Genomic DNA, 20,012 nt, shown 5'->3' with positions numbered 1-20,012 from the left:
AAATGGACGTTGTTTAGAACACTTCCGTTGTTCCGGAAGTGACTGAGGAGTTAATATGATAGAATTGTTTCAAACCTTTCTTCTTATATAAAAACACACCTGAAAAGTATGCCAGCCTGAAACCCTTCCTAGAGATACTGTCATCAGAATGGAACCTGATCCAGACGTGGTCTTGGGAAGAAATGTACGGCGGTGGGATTGTGGAACCACAGGCTCTGTAGCTTTCAATATTCTTGTATGTTTCTATCGTCAACCAGTCCAAACTGCATCTTCTGGACCCTTGAATATCAAAGTCCTGAAAACTACAAATGAAAAGTCAGAAAAGGCTGTTGAAAGGAAATTTTGGAAAAAAAATTTCATAAAAAAAAAAATCAAAATAACTGAGAACTTTATTATAAGCCTCTAAATATTCACTGATTCTCCTGGCTCTTCTTAGTATACAACTGTTTGATCAAAAAATAACAACAATAATACTTCTGTGTTCCTAATATTTATATCTCTTTCCTAGATTCCAGAATAATACTTCTTCAAAAGTAACACAAAGTTCCAAAATAATGCTAAAAAAACAGGAGATAGTTGGCACGGCACCTTTTTCTTCTCCCTGTATGTTTTTAGGAAGGACCACTTCTAATTTCTAATACTCTGAACTGTTCTCTGTTTGGACCAGAAACACCACTCCATAATTCAATGAACTGAAGGACACAGAGGAAGTCAGCCTTCCCTTAGATTAGACTGGTTCATCTGCTTGTATAATGAAAAGTTTATAGCTTACATTTTCAGGAGAGCAAATAGCACAAACCTGAGCCAAGTAAAGAAGTTAAAAATGAACAAACAAAAAAAAAACTTCAGTGACAAGTTCCTGAGTTTGGGAATACTTTTCTACATAAATGATTTATAGCCAAATGTTATCTTATAGTTTGTAAAACATGGGCACAAATAAAGGACAGAAAGGACTTCCCAAGTGGCTCTGTGGTAAAGAATCCACCTGCCAATGCTGGAGATGCTAGAGATGTGGGTTCTGTTTCTGGGTTGGGAAGATCCCCTGGAGGAGGAAACGGCAACCCGTTCCAGTATTCTTGCCTGGGAAGAACGGACAGAGGAGCCTGATGGGCTATAGTCCACGTGGTCACAAAAAGTCAGACATGGCTGAGGAACTGAGCATGTACGCAAAGGACAAAACAGTCAAAGAAGCAGCGCATAAAAAATTAGCCAAAAAGTGAGATTCCTTGCCTTTGCCTTAAGCCAAGTGATGATAAAGTTAATTATCTGAGGATTATTACACCAGGCTATTTCCTCTTTAAATATTCTGAGTAACTAGAAAAAAGGCTGACACTTTGACTGCTTCCAGTTTTTCACTATTATGAACAATCCTTTAAGGAATTCACATACATGTTCTCTCCATACACACAGAAGCAAGTATTTCTGTAGGACAGCTTTTTCTAGAAGTAGAATTGTTAGATCCAAGCATGCAATTCCACTTTAAAGTTGATGGTGGCATTGAGAAAATGTTTATACCAACTCACAATTCCACTGAATGTGTGTGGAGAAAGTACCTTATACTCTACAACTCTGGCAGAAGGAAACATTTTATTTCCAAAGATTTGTTGCCAATTAGGTGCATAAAATAAATTTATCATTGTTCTAGTCTCCATTTCCTTATTTACTGATATTGAAACACTTTTCCTATGTTTATTAGATATTTCTATTTCTTTTCCTGTGAATCGCACTGTTATATCCTTCGTACACTGAAATGTATTCTTATTCAAGAGCTCTTTATAAACCCTTTATAAACCCCTCTTTATAAAGCCCTGGTGGCTTGGACGGTAGGTAAACAATCTGCCTGCAATGCAGGAGACTCAGTTTCGATCCCTGGGTTGGGAAGATTCCCTAGAGAAGGTAATGGCTACTCAGTCCAGTATTCTTATCTGGAGAATTCCATGGATGGAGGAGCCTGGCGGGCTACAGTCCATGGCATCATGAAGAGTTGGATATAACTGATCAACTATCACTTTCACTTTTAAACGTATCTTTTTGAGGCATGTAGGTTACACAAGATATATATGTACAGCCACTCACACCCATACTCTCCAGTAGTTGGTACTCCCTGTGGTGCTAAATTTGATGCTAAATTTAGTTGGTGCTAAAAGTATTTTGAATTTCAGCCATTACTGGGCATGAAATGGCATCTCTCATGGTTGTTTTGTATGCATTTCCTGAAGACCAATGATGTTGAACATCTTTTCATGTGCTTATTGGACATTTTTATATCTTCTTTGAAGTGTCTGTTCAAGTCTCCTGTCCTTTTAAAAAAATTTGAGCTATAAAAATTCTTTGTACATTCTGGATCCAAGCACTTTATTAGATATGTGTATTGCTAATATTTTCTCTATCCATGGGTTGCTTTTTCACTTTCTTAATGGTATCTGTTAATGAGACAGATTTTTTTTGAAGTATGGTTGACTTACAACATTATATTAGTTTCAGGGATACAACACAGTAACTTGATATTTTTATAGCTTATACTCCATATAAAATTATTACTACATATTGGCTATATTCTTGTGTGCTGTACATTACATCCTTATAACTTTTTAATTTTATTCATAGTAGTTTGTACCTCAACAGTCCTCTGCTTATCTTATCCCTCTCCACTGGTAACCACTAGTTTGTTCTCTGTATTTGTGAGTCTGTTTCTGTTTTGTTATATTCACTAATGTGTTTTATTTTCCAGATTCCACATAAACTAAAAATATACAGTATTTGTCTTTCTCTTTCTGACTTATTTCACTAAGCATGATATCCTTGTGGGTCTATCCATACTGTTGGAAATGGCAAAATTTCATTCTTTTTATGGCTGAGAAATATTCCACCACCATACACACCTCCCTCCCCCACATAATTTTTATCCATTTATCTGTATTTCATGTCTTGGCTACAATAAACAATGTTGCTATGAACACCGGGATGCATTTATCTTTTCAAATTATTTTTTTTTCATTTTCTTTGGGTATGAAGAGTGGAACTGCAAGGTCGTGTGACAGTTCTATTTTTCAGTTTTTGAGGAACTTATGTGCTGTTTTCCACAGTGGCTGTGCTGAATGGGAGAAGATATTTGCAAATGACATGTCCAATAAGGGGTTAATTATCCAAAATACACAAAGAACTCATACAACTCAGTATCAAAAAAACAACCAAATTAAAGTGGGTTGGCAGAGCATCTGAACAGACATTTTTCCAAAGGAGACATACAGATGGCCAACAGGCATATGAAAAGATGCTCAACATTTCTAATCATCAGGGAAATGCAACACAAAACCACAATGAGATACTGCCTCACATCTGTCAAAGTGGTTATTGTCAAAGCCGTGTTGGTCAGGATGTGGAAAAAAGGGAACCACCTTTGTGCACTGTTGGTGGAACCACATGGAAAACAGTATGGAGATTCCTCAGAAAACTAAAAATAGAACTACCATATGATCTAGCAATTCCACTCCTAGATATTTACGGAAGAAAACAAAACATTAATTAGAAAATATATATGTACCCCTATCTTGAGAGTCCCTTGGACTGCAAGGAGATCCAACCAATCTATTCTGAAGGAGATCAGCCCTGGGATTTCTTTGGAATGAATGATGCTAAAGCTGAAACTCCAGTACTCTGGCCACCTCATGCGAAGAGTTGACTCATTGGAAAAGACTCTGATGCTGGCAGGGATTGGAGGCAGGAGGAGAAGGGGACGACAGAGGATGAGATGGCTGGATGGCATCACTGACTCAATGGATGCGAGTCTGAGTGAACTCCGGGAGTTGGTGATGGACAGGGAGGCCTGGCGTGCTGCAATTCATGGGGTCGCAAAGAGTCGGACACGACTGAGCGACTGAACTGAACTGAACTGAATGTTTATGCTGGCTTGTGGAATCTCAGTTCCCTGACCAGGGATTGAACCTGGGTCATGGCAGGGAAAGCCTGGAATTCTAACCACTAAGCCATCAGGGAATTCCCAACTTTTAATCAACTAAAATGTTTAAGATTCATGAAATCAGGGACCTGATCCAGAACAAAAGAAATAATCAGTAGTTGTCTCTTCATGTATACACTATGAGGATTTGGTTTTCCAATATTCATTTAGGGTGCTTCAAACACATTTATAAGTAGAAACAGTTTTTAGTCTCCTTTTTTTATGCTTTGTAATAGTTTATGTAACAGATTGTTTACAAATCTGCGCCTTGTGCTTCTTCAAAGTACAGATGATTTAGGGTAGATATTTTCCATTTCTTCATGCTTTTTGGTTTAATCAGCTTTTCCTAAACTTTCAATAAGTCAATTTTGATAATTTAAATTTTCTTAGAAGTCATTTGCCCTTAAAAGTAAGATTTATCATGGCAAAACTTTACATAGTACTTTCACACAACTGTTTACATTTTTGTATCTATGGTCTTTAAATTTGTTTGGGTTTTCTTTGTAGAAAAGTGTAATACTGGCAAATAAGAGTTTTACTTCTTCCTTTTCATTTTTTTTAATATCACTAATTTCTATTTGTTGGAGTGTTGTATTGACTGGGGGTTCAAGTACAAGCAGTGACAGTATGTAACCCTGTTTTGGTCCTTTGTGTTAAATCAACTTCAATATTGTTTGATTTTTAAAATTTTTGAACAGATACCTTTTATCAAGTTAAGAACACTTCTTTCTCTATTCATTTGGCATTGCCTGTAAAATTATCTGGGTGTAGAATCTTATTTTGACTGTTGATTTAATTTATTTAATGGTACTGCATTAGTTAGTTTTCTAATTCTTCTTGAATCAATTTGGTAACACACATTCAGAAAATGATTCACTTCATCTAATTTATGGAAGTATCAATATAAACCATTCACAATATTCCTTTGTGACTTTTAAAATCTCTATTGTTGTATTTATAACTATAGACATTTTTATTCTTATTTCTATATATCTTTTTTTCCTTCACTCTTGCCTTGAGATCTGTCTTTGTTTATTTTCCTCAGTTTTTCAGAAAGCCAGTTTTTTTTTTCTGTTTAATTATTTCTGATAAAGATTTTTTTCTATTTAATTTCAATTCATTTTTTCTGTTTAATTATTTTCTGATAAATAAAGATTACTCTGTAGTTTTTATTCTAACTCTTGAGAAAATGCTGAGCTAATATATTTTCCACTTTACTTTCCATGCATTTATTTTTAATTCAATGCATTAAAGTTGTAAATTTTTCACTAACTGCTGTTTCAATGTAGTTCAACAGTTTTAATATCTAATATTTTCATTACGGCTATTTAAAAATATTTTGAGTTCCACTGTGCCTTCCATCTTTGGTGCAATTGTTATTTAGGAATATGTTTCTGAACATATGGGCTTTCTAATTGTTGTTTTCCAATTTAATTGTGTTACGGTCAGAGAACACAACCTGAATGATGTAGTCTGGAAATACACTGAGAATTCCTTTGTTATTTAATGTATAATCAATTTTAAAATAAATGTTGTACATGTCATTAAAAGGAATGTGCATTCTCTATCCACTGAGATAGGTATAAAAATCACACATATACGTGATATATGTGTCTACTGGATTAATATAAAAATTCCTCTGTTTTTACTTACTGTTTCCCTGTTTAAATTCAGACAAATGTTTACAAACTTCCACTGTAATTGTGAACTAGTAAAACTTGGTCAGATTTGCTTGGTAATTCCCTACAGTTTGCTTTTGCTTGGTTTCAGGCTGCGTTATTAGGTACAGAACATCTAACCACGATTGTATCTTCCATTTGTTATTAATATTTTGTTTTGAAGTCAATTACAATTGATTAACCCTCCTACACTAGCTCTCTTCTGATCAGTATTTCATAGCTTATCTTTTCCTATCTTCATTATTTAGATTTTCTGTATTGGTACTCTTTCAGGTATGTTCCTAAAGCCCATCACAGAAGGATCATACCAGTTAACTGACCAATAAACCTGACTGGATAGTCTATCTTCTAAATGCTAAGTGAGATTTTTTAAAAAAATTCTACTTGGGGTGGGGATAGGGTTTTCTCATTTTCCTCTTTTCCTGTATTCTCCTATATTAATAGGATTTTTTAAAAAAAGTTTCTTTCCCTCTGCTTTGGTCTTTGTTGTTGTTGTTTAGCTGCTAAGTCATGTCCCATTCTTTTACAACTCCATGGACTACAGTCTGCCAGGCTTCTCTGTCCATGGGATTTCCCAGGCTAGAATACTGGAACAGGTTGCCAGTCCCTTCTCCAGAGGATCTTTCTGATCCAGTGATCAAACCCGCGTCTTCTGCATTGGTAGGTGGATTCTTTACCACTGAGCCACCAGGGGCGCTTTGGTCTAATAAAGTCCAGCTACAAGTATTCAGTGTTTCTAATCCCCTTTCAAATTCTCAAATACAGTAGAAAAATCAACAATTTTATTTTTACCCATCTGTAACTGAAATTTAACATTTCATTAATATTGCTTCACTTATGAAAATAAACATACTATGAATAGTTTTGATAATGCTTCTCACACTGTCACCAGTAGAAATCATACAAAATTTCATATTACGTTTCAGTTTTAGTAGATATCTAGAGTAACTACTTACACTCAAAACCACTTTGAAATTACAGTAACTGTTAAAAGCATGGCTTGCTCACTAATTGTAATAAACGTGTATTTGTAATAATATCTGATAGCTGTGTTTCAGGAATAACTGATTTCTTTTGTAATGCTATGTGTTTTATTCTATACATTTAAAAATATTCTGGGAATGGATTTATAGGTTTCACCAAACTACCAAAGTGCTCATGACATAAAGAAGGTTAAGAAAAAAAAATCCGGTATATTAAACTGCATAACGTCTGTAGTAAATCTGTGTTCCAACTTGCTTCCCTGGTGGCTGAGATGGCAAAGAAGCTGCCAGCAATGCAGGAGATGCAGGTTCAATCCCTGTGAGAGGGGAATGGCTACCCACTCCAGTATTCTTGCCTGGAAAATTTCATGGACAGAGGAGCCTGGCGGGCTATAGTCCACAGGGTCACAAAGAGTCGGACATGATCGAGTGACTAACAGTTTGATTTTGTTGGCTGTTTTGGTTAATATTAAATTTTTTCATACATTCTAGAAATTTGGGGGTTGCAAGCTTCTGAGGAGGATTTTTGGCGCTGTTTTTAATTTTTTTCTCCCTATATTGCCCCACAGCATCTGCTCTGTAACTCCCTCCATTTAGGCCTTCTTTCTAAAATCAGCCCTAATGTGGCAATTCAGAACAGTGTTACAATTGTGTCACAGAATCAGTAAGGGACTTAGTAAAATTCCCATTTATTATGGTATGTCATCATATCTTTCTAAGGTCTCAGCTCCATGAGAGTTCAAGCAGTGGTTAGCAGAAGTCTTCTTCAGCCTCCTTTCTTAAGCAAAATATCCTGACCCTAGTCCTGGCTTCAAGCAGGGAACCAGAATCCAATCCTCTGCGGATAAGGTGGACAGAGGATAAGGCAGAGAGAGGATAAGGTGGCCTTTGTGAATTCTAGCAGATTTCCAGGGAAAGGATAAAAATGCTTATAAACTGGTTAAATAGTTTAACCAGTTTTACAAGGAGAGTTCTAAGTATTATTTGTTTATAGCATGTAATTTTAGTTTATATTGTAATTATTTTAAACTCAGGAATGCATGTTGATTTTCATTTTACCAAAAAGTTTTAAAACCTGTGTCTAGATAATCATACACCTTTTCTCTGACTTAATATGGTAAATGAATTTAATGTTTCCTAATATTGACTAATTTGTGTGTTTAAGTGAACTGCATTTGATCTTGGTATAAATTTCTTTTGAACAATTTTTTAAAGATATTACACCAATATTCCCAAGTGAAACTTGACTTTCTTTGCATATTATATCAGTATGTCATCTTTTAAAAGTTTGTTATTACCATGATAATGGTTTCAGTAAGAACTAGGACAATTACTAAAATTACTTTCTTATTTTATGAGACTGGCTATGTAAATGCAAATTTGTTAACTCGGTTCAGAATTTAGGAAATCTTCCTTTAGCTGTGTTGGGCTCACCTCTAATACTCTGCATTTCAATAATGTGCTTGATTTTTAGTGTAGCTTTGTGACATCTCAAGGATCCAACACATGATCAGAACCAGATGGCAGTATTCCATGTCATCTCCTCTGTGCTGGCAAGAATTGCCAAGTTTTACATAACTGAGCTGGTAGGCTGCAAATTTAATTTGGGGTTGAAATTTTAGGTTAAAACAAGAAAAATCTCTAAAAATGCTAGTTTCATGTTTAAAAAATACTTGGAATCCCTATGGTAAAATGTTGCTTTGGAAACACATTTGTACTTAAGTCATATTGTAAGTAGCAGAAAACAGACATATTGTTCAGATTCCAATGTTGGTACAGTTGCAGAAGGGTAATAACTTGCATGGCACATCCCACCCATGCATCAGGCAAGGGAATCGTACTTCTCAGAGGAGTGGTACTGCTTCCACAGATGCTCAGCTTCAGTGTTCCAGAAGATACGGCTCAGGGCAGAGAGGAACCAAAGGAAAACATACCATATGTGGCTGTTTTATGGCTTCCACAGAAAAAAGGGGACAGACAACAACTGTGTTCCTCAAGTGACTGGTCCTCTCATTAGTTAATAAATATAAAAAAAGGAAGATGGAAACGTTCAAACATAGGCTTAATTTAGAATCCCACTTTTTTGAAAATGTAAAAATGAAGGGATATGTGTCTATGATCTATGAGGTCTCTTTTAAATCTAACGTTCATTCTTATCCATAAAAATGTAAATAATGAAAGAATGTCAAGGATGCCTTTGTAATATCTCGTGATAGAAATGGCATTCTTAATTGTGTTATAGTTCTCTGTTTAGGTACACTTTTTTCTCCCCTTCAGGCAAATTTTTTCCTCTAATAACCCCAATATAATTTCCTTAAGCAAGCAATAACTGGTTCTACTGGGTATTTCCTCCTTAGTATCTTATTCCCACAGTTTTTCTCTACAATTTTAAATGTCTTTAAAATACTCTTAATCTTCCTTATTTATATCTTATTTATTCTTAGGATTTTAAGTTTGCGGTTATTTTCCCTAGGATTATATTTCATTTTTTATTCTTAACAAATGATCTATTGTCTCACTATTATGAAAAATAAGCTTTTTCTAGACACAGTATTTATCCATCATCAGCTTACTTCAAGTTTTATACACACATAACATATACACAGGCATAGTCTACAATTATGTTTTAATTCATTAAGGTAGAGGACTCTACTTTCAAGACCAAGATTATGGGCTAGATCTCCAAGTGAATTAGTAAGTCTGTTTATTTGTCTCATTGCCAAAGATTACACTCTTGATTCTAATGAACTATTCTGCAGATGTGTGGCTTTTGTTAAAAAATTGCCTAGAAGAATATGGATGGCTCAGCACAAATTCATTATCACCATTAGAAAATATTTAAAACATATGCCCTAATAGAAGGGGAAAAATGGGCCGTTATTTCTCCCCTCAAGACGGTAATGATAAATACAATTTATTGTCTAAAAATCATCTTTTTATACTACTGCATGTTGAGTGATGATACTTGGAAAGTGGATTTATATTTTGTAATAAAATATCATACAATAATACAAGGAGGTATCAGAATTACCTTATAGTAATGATTTCCCCTGGGTTTGCCCTTATGAACCAGCTACAGTTGATTCTGGCAGGATATTCGGAAGGCCAGCCTGGGCTCGTGATTATCCCACTCGGTGCTCGAATCTGTTCTGGAGTTTCTCCACAGGCTGGAAGATAATCAAAGCAATCTTAGAAAACTGTTGTATTTTAAATAAAGCATTAAGTAAATCAGTACTTATTAAAAAGAAACATGTAAGATGTCAAATCATATACAATAAATAAGGTATGGCAAACCTTAAAAACTTTCATTATTCTAATTAGATTGTTTTCTTTCCTTTTAGTCAAATTATCTTATCCTAATTAAGTATAAAGTCTTGGGGAGGTGTGGAAGTTTTCAATTTGGATCTCTGAATACAATTTAAGAGTCAAGACTGCTAGCTTTAGCCATGGAGATCAACTGGTACATCTATCCATCTATCTTTTTCCCAAGATGCACCTTTTAAATTTATTTATTATAACTACCTGAAAATCAGCTTTACTGAACTACTTTTTGGATACTTAAAAAAAATCATATAGTCTTCTGAACAAAATAATTAAAGGAAAGCACATATAAACACAACAGTAAGATGCTGAGTTGTTAAGAAGTGGGTAGATGATTAGATAAAAGCAGCAAAACATTACTTCAAATGTTTCTTTAATTCATTGCAGGAACACTTCCAAACCTTATTATAAAGTCATAAATGATTCCTAAATAATTTTAAAAATAAAGGCTTGAAACAGTCAGTGATTAAAGTTATCATTATGTGGCTAGATATCTAAATATCTTAGAAGAAACAGGATAAATTCAAACCACTACCAGCACTTTGCCTGCATTATACTGTCACCCTGCTTATTTAACTTATATGCAGAGTACATCAAACAAAATGCTGGGCTGGATGAAAAATAAACTGGAATTAAGACTGCTGGGAGAAATATCAATAACCACAGACAGGCAGATGACACCACACTGACGGAAGAAAGCGAAGAAGAACTAAAGAGCCTCTTGATGAAAGTGAAAGAGGAGAGTGAAAAAGTTGGCTTAAAACTCAACATTCAGAAAACTAAGATCATGGCATCAAGTCCCATCACTTCATAGCAAATAGATGGGGAAACAATGGAAACAGGGACAGATTTTATTTTGGGGGGCTCCAAAATCACCGCAGATGGTGACAGCCATGAAATTGAAAGATGCTTATTCCTGGGAAGAAAAGTTTTGACCAACCTAGATAGCATATTCAAAAGCAGAGACATTACTTTGCCAACAAAGGTCCATCTAGTCAAGGCTATGGTTCTTCCAGTAGCCATGTATGGATTGTTGAGAGTTGGACTATAAAGAAAGCTGAGTGCCTAAGAATTGATGCTTTTGAACTGTGGTGTTGGAGAAGACACTTGAGGGTCCCTTGGACTGCAAGGAGATCCAACCAGTCCATCCTAAAGGAAATCAGTCGAATATTCATTGGAAGGACTGATGCTGAAGTTGAAACTCCAATACTTTGGCCACCTGATGCGAAAAACTGACTCCTTGGAAAAGACCCTGATGCTGGCAAAGACTGAAGGCAGGAGAGAAGGGGACGACAGAGGATGAGATGCTTGGATGGCATCACCGACATGAGGGACATGAGTTTGAGCAAGCCCCAGGAGTTAATGATGGACAAGGAAGCCTGGTGTGCTGCAATCCACAGGGTCGCAAAATACTGGACATGACTGAGAGACTGAACTGAACTGATTCTCCCTTCATTATCTTGAACTCTCATAGTTCACATTTTAACAATCCAGAATTCAGCTAATAATCCCAGGATTTAGTCTCCCTCAAGAGTCACAGGCTTAAAAAAAAAAAAAAATGCAATGAATGTTTAAACCTTCAATAAAATTTAAAATCTTGGAATCTCTTATTTGATACAACTCTGACAGACCAGCCTATCTAATTTTTAAAGTAAGAGCAGATAAAAAGGAGCAAATTACAAGTGGGGAAAGTAGCTGCCAAAATGACCATTTTTTGGTGTGTCTATGTAATAGAGGTTATGGTCTGTTCAATTTAGGTTAAATATGCTTGCTAGGGAGTAATTTTGCAAAGTTTTTATCCATAATGGTCAACATATGGCAAACTATATTGCTCAGAGAGTCAATACCTATTTCAATAGAATTAGCCATTCCCTGCAGAAAACATGCAATCAAGGTTTTAAACCTCTGCAGGTTCATGCCTAAAATGCATCTAGTTTGAAATTAGGGTATATTGCCAAAGGGATCTTGTTTTTAATCACTTTTCAAACACAGAGATTCATGGCATGAAAATATAGGTATATAAAACATTGAGTCTAGCATACATCTTATTGCCCACACACAAAGTTTCCACTTGTTTTTGCTTTCCCCTTACCAAAATAATCCTTTGATATTTTACAAAAAGACTATATTTATCCAAATATGATTCTATTTGGGGCTTATTAACATTAAAGTATTAATAAAGCAAGGCAAACCATTCAATATCACAGTAATCCAAGTCTATGCCCCAACCAGTAATGCTAAAGAAGCTTAAGTTGAACGGTTCTATGAAGACCTACAAGACCTTCTAGAACTAACACCCAAAAAAGATGTCCTTTTCATAATAGGAGACTAGAATGCAAAAGCAGGAAGTCAAGAGATACCTGGAGTGACAGGCAAATTTGGCTTTGGAGTACAAGATGAAGCAGGGCAAAGGCTATAACACGGTTTTGCCAAGAGAACACACTGGTCATAGCAAACACCTTCCAACAACAAGAGAAGATTCTAAACATGGACATCACCAGATAGTCAATACCAAAATCAGACTGATTATATTCTTTGCAGCCAAAGATGGAGAAGCTCTATACAGTCGGCAAAAACAAAACTGGGAGCTGACTGTGGCTCAGAGCATGAACTCTTTATTGCCAAATTCAGACTAAACTGAATGGCACCCCACTCCAGTACTCTTGCCTGGAAAATCCCATGGACAGAGGAGCCTGGTAAACTGCAGTCGATGGGGTTGCTCCAAGTCGGATATGACTGAGCGACTTCACTTTCACTTTTCACTTTCATGCATTGGAGAAGGAAATGGCAACCCACTCCAGTACTCTTGCCTGGAGAATCCCAGGGCCGGAGGAGCCTGGTGGGCTGCCGCCTATGGGGTCATGCAGAGTTGGACACGACTGAAGCGACTCAGCAGCAGCAGCAGCAGCAGCAGCAGCAGCAGCAGCAGCAGCAGCAGCAGCAGCAGCAGGGAAAACCACTAGACCATTCAGGTATGACCTAAATCAAATTCTTTATGATTATACACTGAAAGTGAGAAATAGATTTAAAGGATTAGATCTGATAGACAGACTGCCTGAAGAACTATGGACAAAGGTTCATGACACTGTACAGGAGGCAATGATCAAGATCATCCCCAAGAAAAAGAAACGCAAAAAGGCAAAATGGTTGTCTGAGGAGGCCTTACAAACAGCTGAGAAAAGAAGAGAAGTGAAAGGCAAAGGCAAAAAGGAAAGGTATACCCATTTGAATGCAGAGTTCCAAAGAATAGTGAGGAAAGATAAGAAAGCCTTTCTCAATGAACAATGCAATGAAATAGAGGAAAACAACAGAATGGAAAAGACTACTGATCTCTTCAAGAAAATTAAAGACACCAAGGGGAACATTTTATGCAAAGACGGGCACAATAAATGACAGAAATGGTACAGACCTAACAGAAGCAGAAGATATTAAGAAGAGGTGGTAAGAATACACAGAATTATACAGAAAAGATCTTCACTACCCAGATAATCACGATGGTGTGATCACTCACCTAGGGCCAGACATCCTGGAATGTGAAGTCAAGTAGGCTTTAGGAAGCATCACTGCAAACAAAGCTAGTGGAGGTCATGGAATTCCAGTTGAGCTATTTTTCAAATCCTAAAAGATGATGCTGTGAAAGTGCTATACTCAATATGCCAGCAAATTTGGAAAACTCAGCAGTGGCCACAGGACTGGAAGAGCTCAGTTTTCATTCCAATCCGAAGAAAGGCAATGTCAGAGAATGTTCAAACTACTGCACAACTGCACTCATCTCACATGCGAGGAAAGTAATGCTCAAAATTCTTCAAGCCAGGCTTCAGCAATACGTGAACCGTGAACTTCCAGATGTTCAAGCTGGATTTAGAAAAAGCAGAGGGACCGGAGATCAAATTGCCAACATCCACCGGATCATCAAAAAAGCAAGAGAGTTCCAGAAAAACATCTATTTCTGCTGTATTGACTATGTAAAGCCTTTGACTGTGTGGATCACAACAAACTGGAAAATTCTGAAAGAGATGGGAATACCAGACCACCTGACCTGCCTCCTGAGAAATCTGTGTGCAGATGAAGAAGCAACAGTTAGAACTGGACATGGAACAACAGACTGGTTCCAAATAGGAAAAGGAGTACGTCACGGCTGTATATTGTCACCCTGCTTATTTAACTTCTATGCAGAGTACATCATGAGAAACACTGGGCTGGAAGAAGCACAAGCTGGAATCAAGATTGCCTGGAGAAATATCAATAACCTCAGATGTGCAGATGACACCACCCTAATGACAGAAAGCAAAGAACTAAAGAGCCTCTTGATGAAAGTAAAAGAAGAGAGTGAAAAAGCAGGCTTTAAACTCAACATTCAGGAAACTAAGATCACGGCATCTGGTCCGATCACTTCATGGCAAACAGATGGGGGAAACAATGGAAACAGTGACAGACTTTATTTTGGGGGGCTCCTAAATCACTACAGATGGTGACTGCAGCCATGAAATTAAAAGATGCTTACTCCTTGGAAGGAAAGTTATGACCAACCTAGAGAGCATATTAAAAAGCAGAGACATTACTTTGCCAACAAAGGTCCGTCCAGTCAAAGCTATGGTTTTTCCAGTAGTCACATACGGATTGTGAGAGTTGGACTATAAAGAAAGCTGAGCGCCCAAGAATTGATGCTTTTTAACTGTGGTGTTGGACAGGACTCTTGAGAGTCCCTTGGACTGCAAGGAGATCCAACTAGTCAATTCTAAAGGAAATCAGTCCAAAATATTCATCGGAAGGACTTACGCTGAAACTCCAATACTTTGGCCACTTGATGTGAAGAACTGACTCCTTGGAAAAGACCCTGATGCTGGGAAAGACTGAAGAAGGGGATGACAGAGGATGAGATGGCATCACCGACTCAATGGACGTTGAGTTGGAGCAAGTTCTGGGAGTTGGTGATGGACAGCAAAGCGTGCTGCAATCCATGGGGTCACAAACAGCTGGACGTGACTGAGCAACTGAACTGAAATGACTGAATACTGAAGTGCCAGAATTTTGTTTCCATCCTTGTTCTAATGAGTTATCATCTCAGCAATTAATGAAAAGATGCTCTAAGTCATTTATAAGCCCTTTTTCCTTTCTTCACTTTCTTGCCAAAGCATTTTGTAGCAGTATATTGAACAAATCTTTAAGTTCATGAAGATACAAACATACAAATGAACTAGCAAAAACTATTATCATGTCTCCCCCAGGATATTGTAAACTGTTCATTTTCATTAAAAGATTCATTTACGTTAAAGAGAATAATACAATTTTACGTTAAACTGTGTTTAACTTACAATTATAACACTGTAATGGCATGTATCTACTCAAATACTTATCAGCTGATCTAACAGTTCTGGGACACATCCAAAAACCAGGTGGGAATAACCTATGATAAAGCAAATAACTCCTAACCTTTAAAGCAAATAACCTTTAAACAACTAGCTGGAGAGACTAGTTGTAGAGCAAAACAGGAAAGAATTTCATTGCATTTTTGTTAGATTATACTTAAAAAGTTTTCCCTCAAATACCTGAGAAACCCATAGGTGGTGCTCTCATACCTGGCATGGATGCTCAAAAATACTGCTGTGAATATTTTATTTCATACAACTGACAAAGGACAGACCTTCCATTCATAAATAAGAACCGTTATTTCAGTATTATTTAACATTCTAATTCACTTAATACTTCTATAACATTATTTAATGATTCTACCTGATCAAAAATTAAATTTTCTCTCTTAATTGGCTATGAATATATATTTTGATTAAATTTTGCAACATGACTGAGTCTGGCATTTTGTTTTAGATTCACCCAGTGGCTTTTTACCAACATCTTTATACATATAATACACTGGACATGTAGATTAATATACTCTAGCACAATCACAATTCATCCCTTTCTATATATGAGGAAGAACACATTTAAATGCTCAAAGAATACGACAAACATTAGAAATCAAAAGAAAACTCCCCTCCCTTTTGAGCTTAGAGTTTGCCTATATATACTGGTAGGTTTGGAATCAGAAGACTAAAGTGCCATCTGTCCTATCTGCCACTATGGGCTCTGCCATAGTATAAACTACCAAACCTTTTAAAGACTTGGTTTCCTCATGTGGTAAAATAAGCAGTTGCTGTTTGAATAATATCTAAGGCCTGTTTCAGCCCTAAATCATGCCCCTCTTTCATCATCATAATATATTTCTACTATATTTCTGATACTTATCAGGATGCATTGGTAAAATATTTTTGTTACATCACTTTGCATTGTCTCTTTGACCCACTGAGATGACATTTTCATATTCTTACCTTAACGCCATCATAACTGTGTTAGCAAGCAAAGGCCACCATCAAATCAAATGTCCCCTCACTCTCCATGGTACTTGATCTCTTTAGGCCACCTGACAGTGATCTTTTTCCTCTTGGTCCCGTACTACCGTGACTTTGCTGACATCACTCTTTTAGTTCCCCTAATTCAGACTCTTCTGGGACTGTTCTCAGACTGGATCCTTCTTCCTCAGCCAGCTCCTGATATACTGATGTCATGGTTCATTCCCAAGTTTTATGCTCGTCTCTCTATGGGAGATCTCATTCATGCCTACATCTCCACTTACGACCTATAGTTGACGAGTTAAAAAATCTTTAACCCAGAGACTCTGCATAATCAAGGTCCACTGGACATTACAAATTCAGTATCATCAGAACTGTGTTTCTCAAATCCTTCTCTTTATTTGAAATTCTGAATTGTTATCGTAGATATCGTATTTGGGAAAACAATTGTCATTTCACCTAATTCAAGTAAAAAGCAGACTTACTTTAAGAATATCACAGGCAATCTCAGTGATTTCTTAAGTGTAGGAAATAAAACTCACAGCAACTAAAACTAGAAATCTCAAAGTCACACCTGAGGCTGCCTTCATCACCTCTTAAAAGGCCTGCTTTGTCTCCTATATATCTGTCCCAGTCTTCCAACTGGCTTTCAGAGTCTTCTACTTTTCCATTATTTTTCAGTATCTTATAATGACTTCTCATTCCCAACTTATCACATCAGTTTAAGTATCTACCATCAACTGTAATCTCACTGTTTTTTTATTTTGCTATATTTATACTATTGTTCATTTTATATTTTACCCTTTTACATAAAAGATTTGAGGTGACTTACTATCGCAATCAATTTGATAATACTTTAGCATCTACTTTCTCACTTGTAAACGGGGATTAAAACACTACCTACCACATGGCAGTGCTACAAGAAATAAATACAACTATTCTGGTAAGGAGATTAGCCCACTGTTTGGATTACAGCAACCTGTTGATACATAACATCACATGATAGACCAAAGCAAACTGGTTGGCAGTAATGCCTGGAATGCCATACTGAGATGATTATTAAGGCAGTGGCCAGGCTAAATGTGAAAGAGGGCAGTGATTGTTCATTTAATATATGCTGGGCACTATCATGTTCTGGAAAGAATGTAAAATTATGCCATAACTAACTGGATATCTGATATGAGTTGGGATATACACTCACAAAACGTTGCTTTAGGGAATGAATTTTTGTTTGTTTTAAACAAAATTTGTACATGGTTCTGCTAGTTTAAACGTCTTTCTAGATTTTTGACTATATATTCCAATCTACAATGTACCAAACCTAATATTCTTTTACTTCCATTTTTTCTACCCATATCATCTCTATTGTTTATACAGTTATTTTAGCTATTCTCTGATTATTTCTTCAATAGAGTTAGTTTATATATAACTGGCAAACAGAGATATCTCATCAGTATAATGCAAAGTTGTGAAAGATCTTATTCCCAGCATGTGAATGATGTGAAGTAATCAGGAGCAGGAGAAAGCCCCTAGGAAGTAACTTTTTATTGCAAGAAGTGCTTTCTTTTACTATTTTAAAGAACTGCTAGACTTTCCTCTGTATTAAGCCATCTTAAGGAGGCTGCAAGTATAGATGGAGATGTGAACACCCTTCCCCACTACCAAAATAAAACAGAACACGTTAACTGATGAAGGGTATCTCTGAAATATTTTTTTAGTTTTGATTAAACTGGTCTCCATTAGAAGGAGCATGTATCTTCAAGGAGAAAGTCTGAACTTCAGAGTATGTGGCCGCAAAGTATGGACCGAGTCTAGGTGTAACCATCAGGAGATATTTGTCCTGGCATTTGGATCAACATTTTATTTGCTAGGACAGTACTTAATAAGAGTTACATAGTTGTAAGCAATCTGTACCAAAACTATCTTTCTCATAAGCCCTCTTAGTTTAGTGTTCAGTTTCACAGAATATGAGATTTTCCAGGAACACACACATGGCATTTGGGCAAGAATGACTATATTTTAGTCTTTGTTTATTTTGCTTTCTTAATATATCTCTTAATATAACAAAAGAGTCCAAAATGCAGTACTTGGATGCAATCTCAAAAACGACAGAACGATCTCTGTTCATTTCCAAGGCAAACCATTCAATATCACGGTTATCCAAGCCTATGCCCAGACCAGTAACACTGAAGAAGCTGAAGTTGAACAGTTTTATGAAAACCTACAAGACCTTTTAGAACTAACACCCAAAAAAGATGTCCTTTTCATTATAGGGGACTGGAATGCAAGTAGGAAGTCAAGAAACATCCAGAGTAACAGACAAATTTGGCCTTGGAATACAGAATGAAACAGGGCAAAGGCTAGTAGAGTTTTGCCAAGAGAACGCACTTTTGGTCATAGCAAACACCCTCTTCTAACACAAGAGAAGACTCTACACATGGACATCACCAGATGGTCAACACCGAAATCAGATTGATTTATATTCTTTGCACCCAAAGATGGAGAAGCTCTATACAGCCAGCAAAAACAAGACCAGGAGCTGACTGTGGCTCAGATCATGAACTCTTTATTGCCAAATTCAGACTTAAATTGAAGAAAGTAGGGAAAGCCACTAGACCATTCAGGTATGACCTAAATCAAATCCCTTATGATTATACAGTGGAAGTGAGAAATAGATTTAAGGGACTAGATCTGATAGACAAGAGTGCCTGATGAACTATGGACGGAGGTTCATGACATTGTACAGGAGACAGGGATTAAGACCATCCCCAAGGAAAAGAAATGCAAAAAAGCAAAATGGCTGTCTGAGGAGGCCTTACAAATAGCTGTGAAAAGAAGAGAAGTGAAAAGCAAAGAAGAAAAGGAAAGATATAGGCATCTGAATGCACAGTTCCAAAGAATAGCAAGGAGAGATAAGAAAGCCTTCCTCAGCGATCAACGCAAAGAAATAGAGGAAAAGAACAGAATGGGAAAGACTAGAGATCTCTTCCAGAAAATTAGAGATACCAAGGGAACATTTCATGCAAACATGGGCTCGATAAAGGACAGAAATGGTATGGACTTAACAGAAGCAGAAGACATTAATCACCTAGAGCCAGACATCCTGGAATGTGAAGTTAAGTGGGCCTTTGAAACCATCACTATGAAAAAAATTAGTGGAGGTGATGGTACTCCAGTTGAGCTATTTCAAATCCTGAAAGATGCTGCTGTGAAAGTGCTGCACTCAATATGCCAGCACATTTGGAAAATTCAGCAGTGGTCACAGGACTGGAAAAGCTCAATTTTCATTCTAGTCCCAAAGAAAGGCAACGCCAAAGAATGCTCAAACTACCGCACAATTGCACTCATCTCACATGTGAGGAAAGTAATGCTCAAAATTCTCCAAGCCAGGCTTCAGCAATACATGAACCATGAACTTCCAGATGTTCAAGCTGGTTTTAGAAAAGGCAGAGGAACCTGAGATCAAATTGCCAACATCCGCTGGATCATGGAAAAAGCAAGAGAGTTCCAGAAAAACATCTATTTCTGCTTTATTGACTATGCCAAAGCCTTTGACTGTGTAGATCACAATAAACTGTGGAAAATTCTGAAAGAGATGGGAATACCAGACCACCTGACCTGCTTCTTGAGAAAGCTATATGCAGGTCAGGAAGCAACAGTTAGAACTGGACATGGAACAACAGACTGGTTTCAAATAGGAAAAGGAGTATGTCAAGGCTGCATA

General features: G+C 36.7%; 1 protein-coding gene across 3 annotated transcripts in view; it reads right to left on the bottom strand.

Annotated features, from left to right (window-relative positions):
- LRP12 (LDL receptor related protein 12) overlaps positions 1–20,012 on the bottom strand; it is a 91,365-nt gene that overhangs the window by 13,257 nt on the left and 58,096 nt on the right. For all 3 annotated transcript variants that reach the window (XM_042254402.2, XM_027973107.3, XM_027973108.3), the window contains 2 exons: positions 9,652–9,787; positions 100–302 (listed from right to left, as the gene is read on the bottom strand). In XM_042254402.2, the coding sequence (XP_042110336.1) occupies positions 100–302; positions 9,652–9,787 (339 nt within the window). The remainder of the gene's footprint in view (positions 1–99; positions 303–9,651; positions 9,788–20,012) is intronic.

This window comes from Ovis aries, chromosome 9, assembly GCF_016772045.2.
Source record: "Ovis aries strain OAR_USU_Benz2616 breed Rambouillet chromosome 9, ARS-UI_Ramb_v3.0, whole genome shotgun sequence".
NCBI lineage: Eukaryota > Metazoa > Chordata > Mammalia > Artiodactyla > Bovidae > Ovis > Ovis aries.
This window is presented reverse-complemented; position numbering and strand designations above follow the sequence as displayed.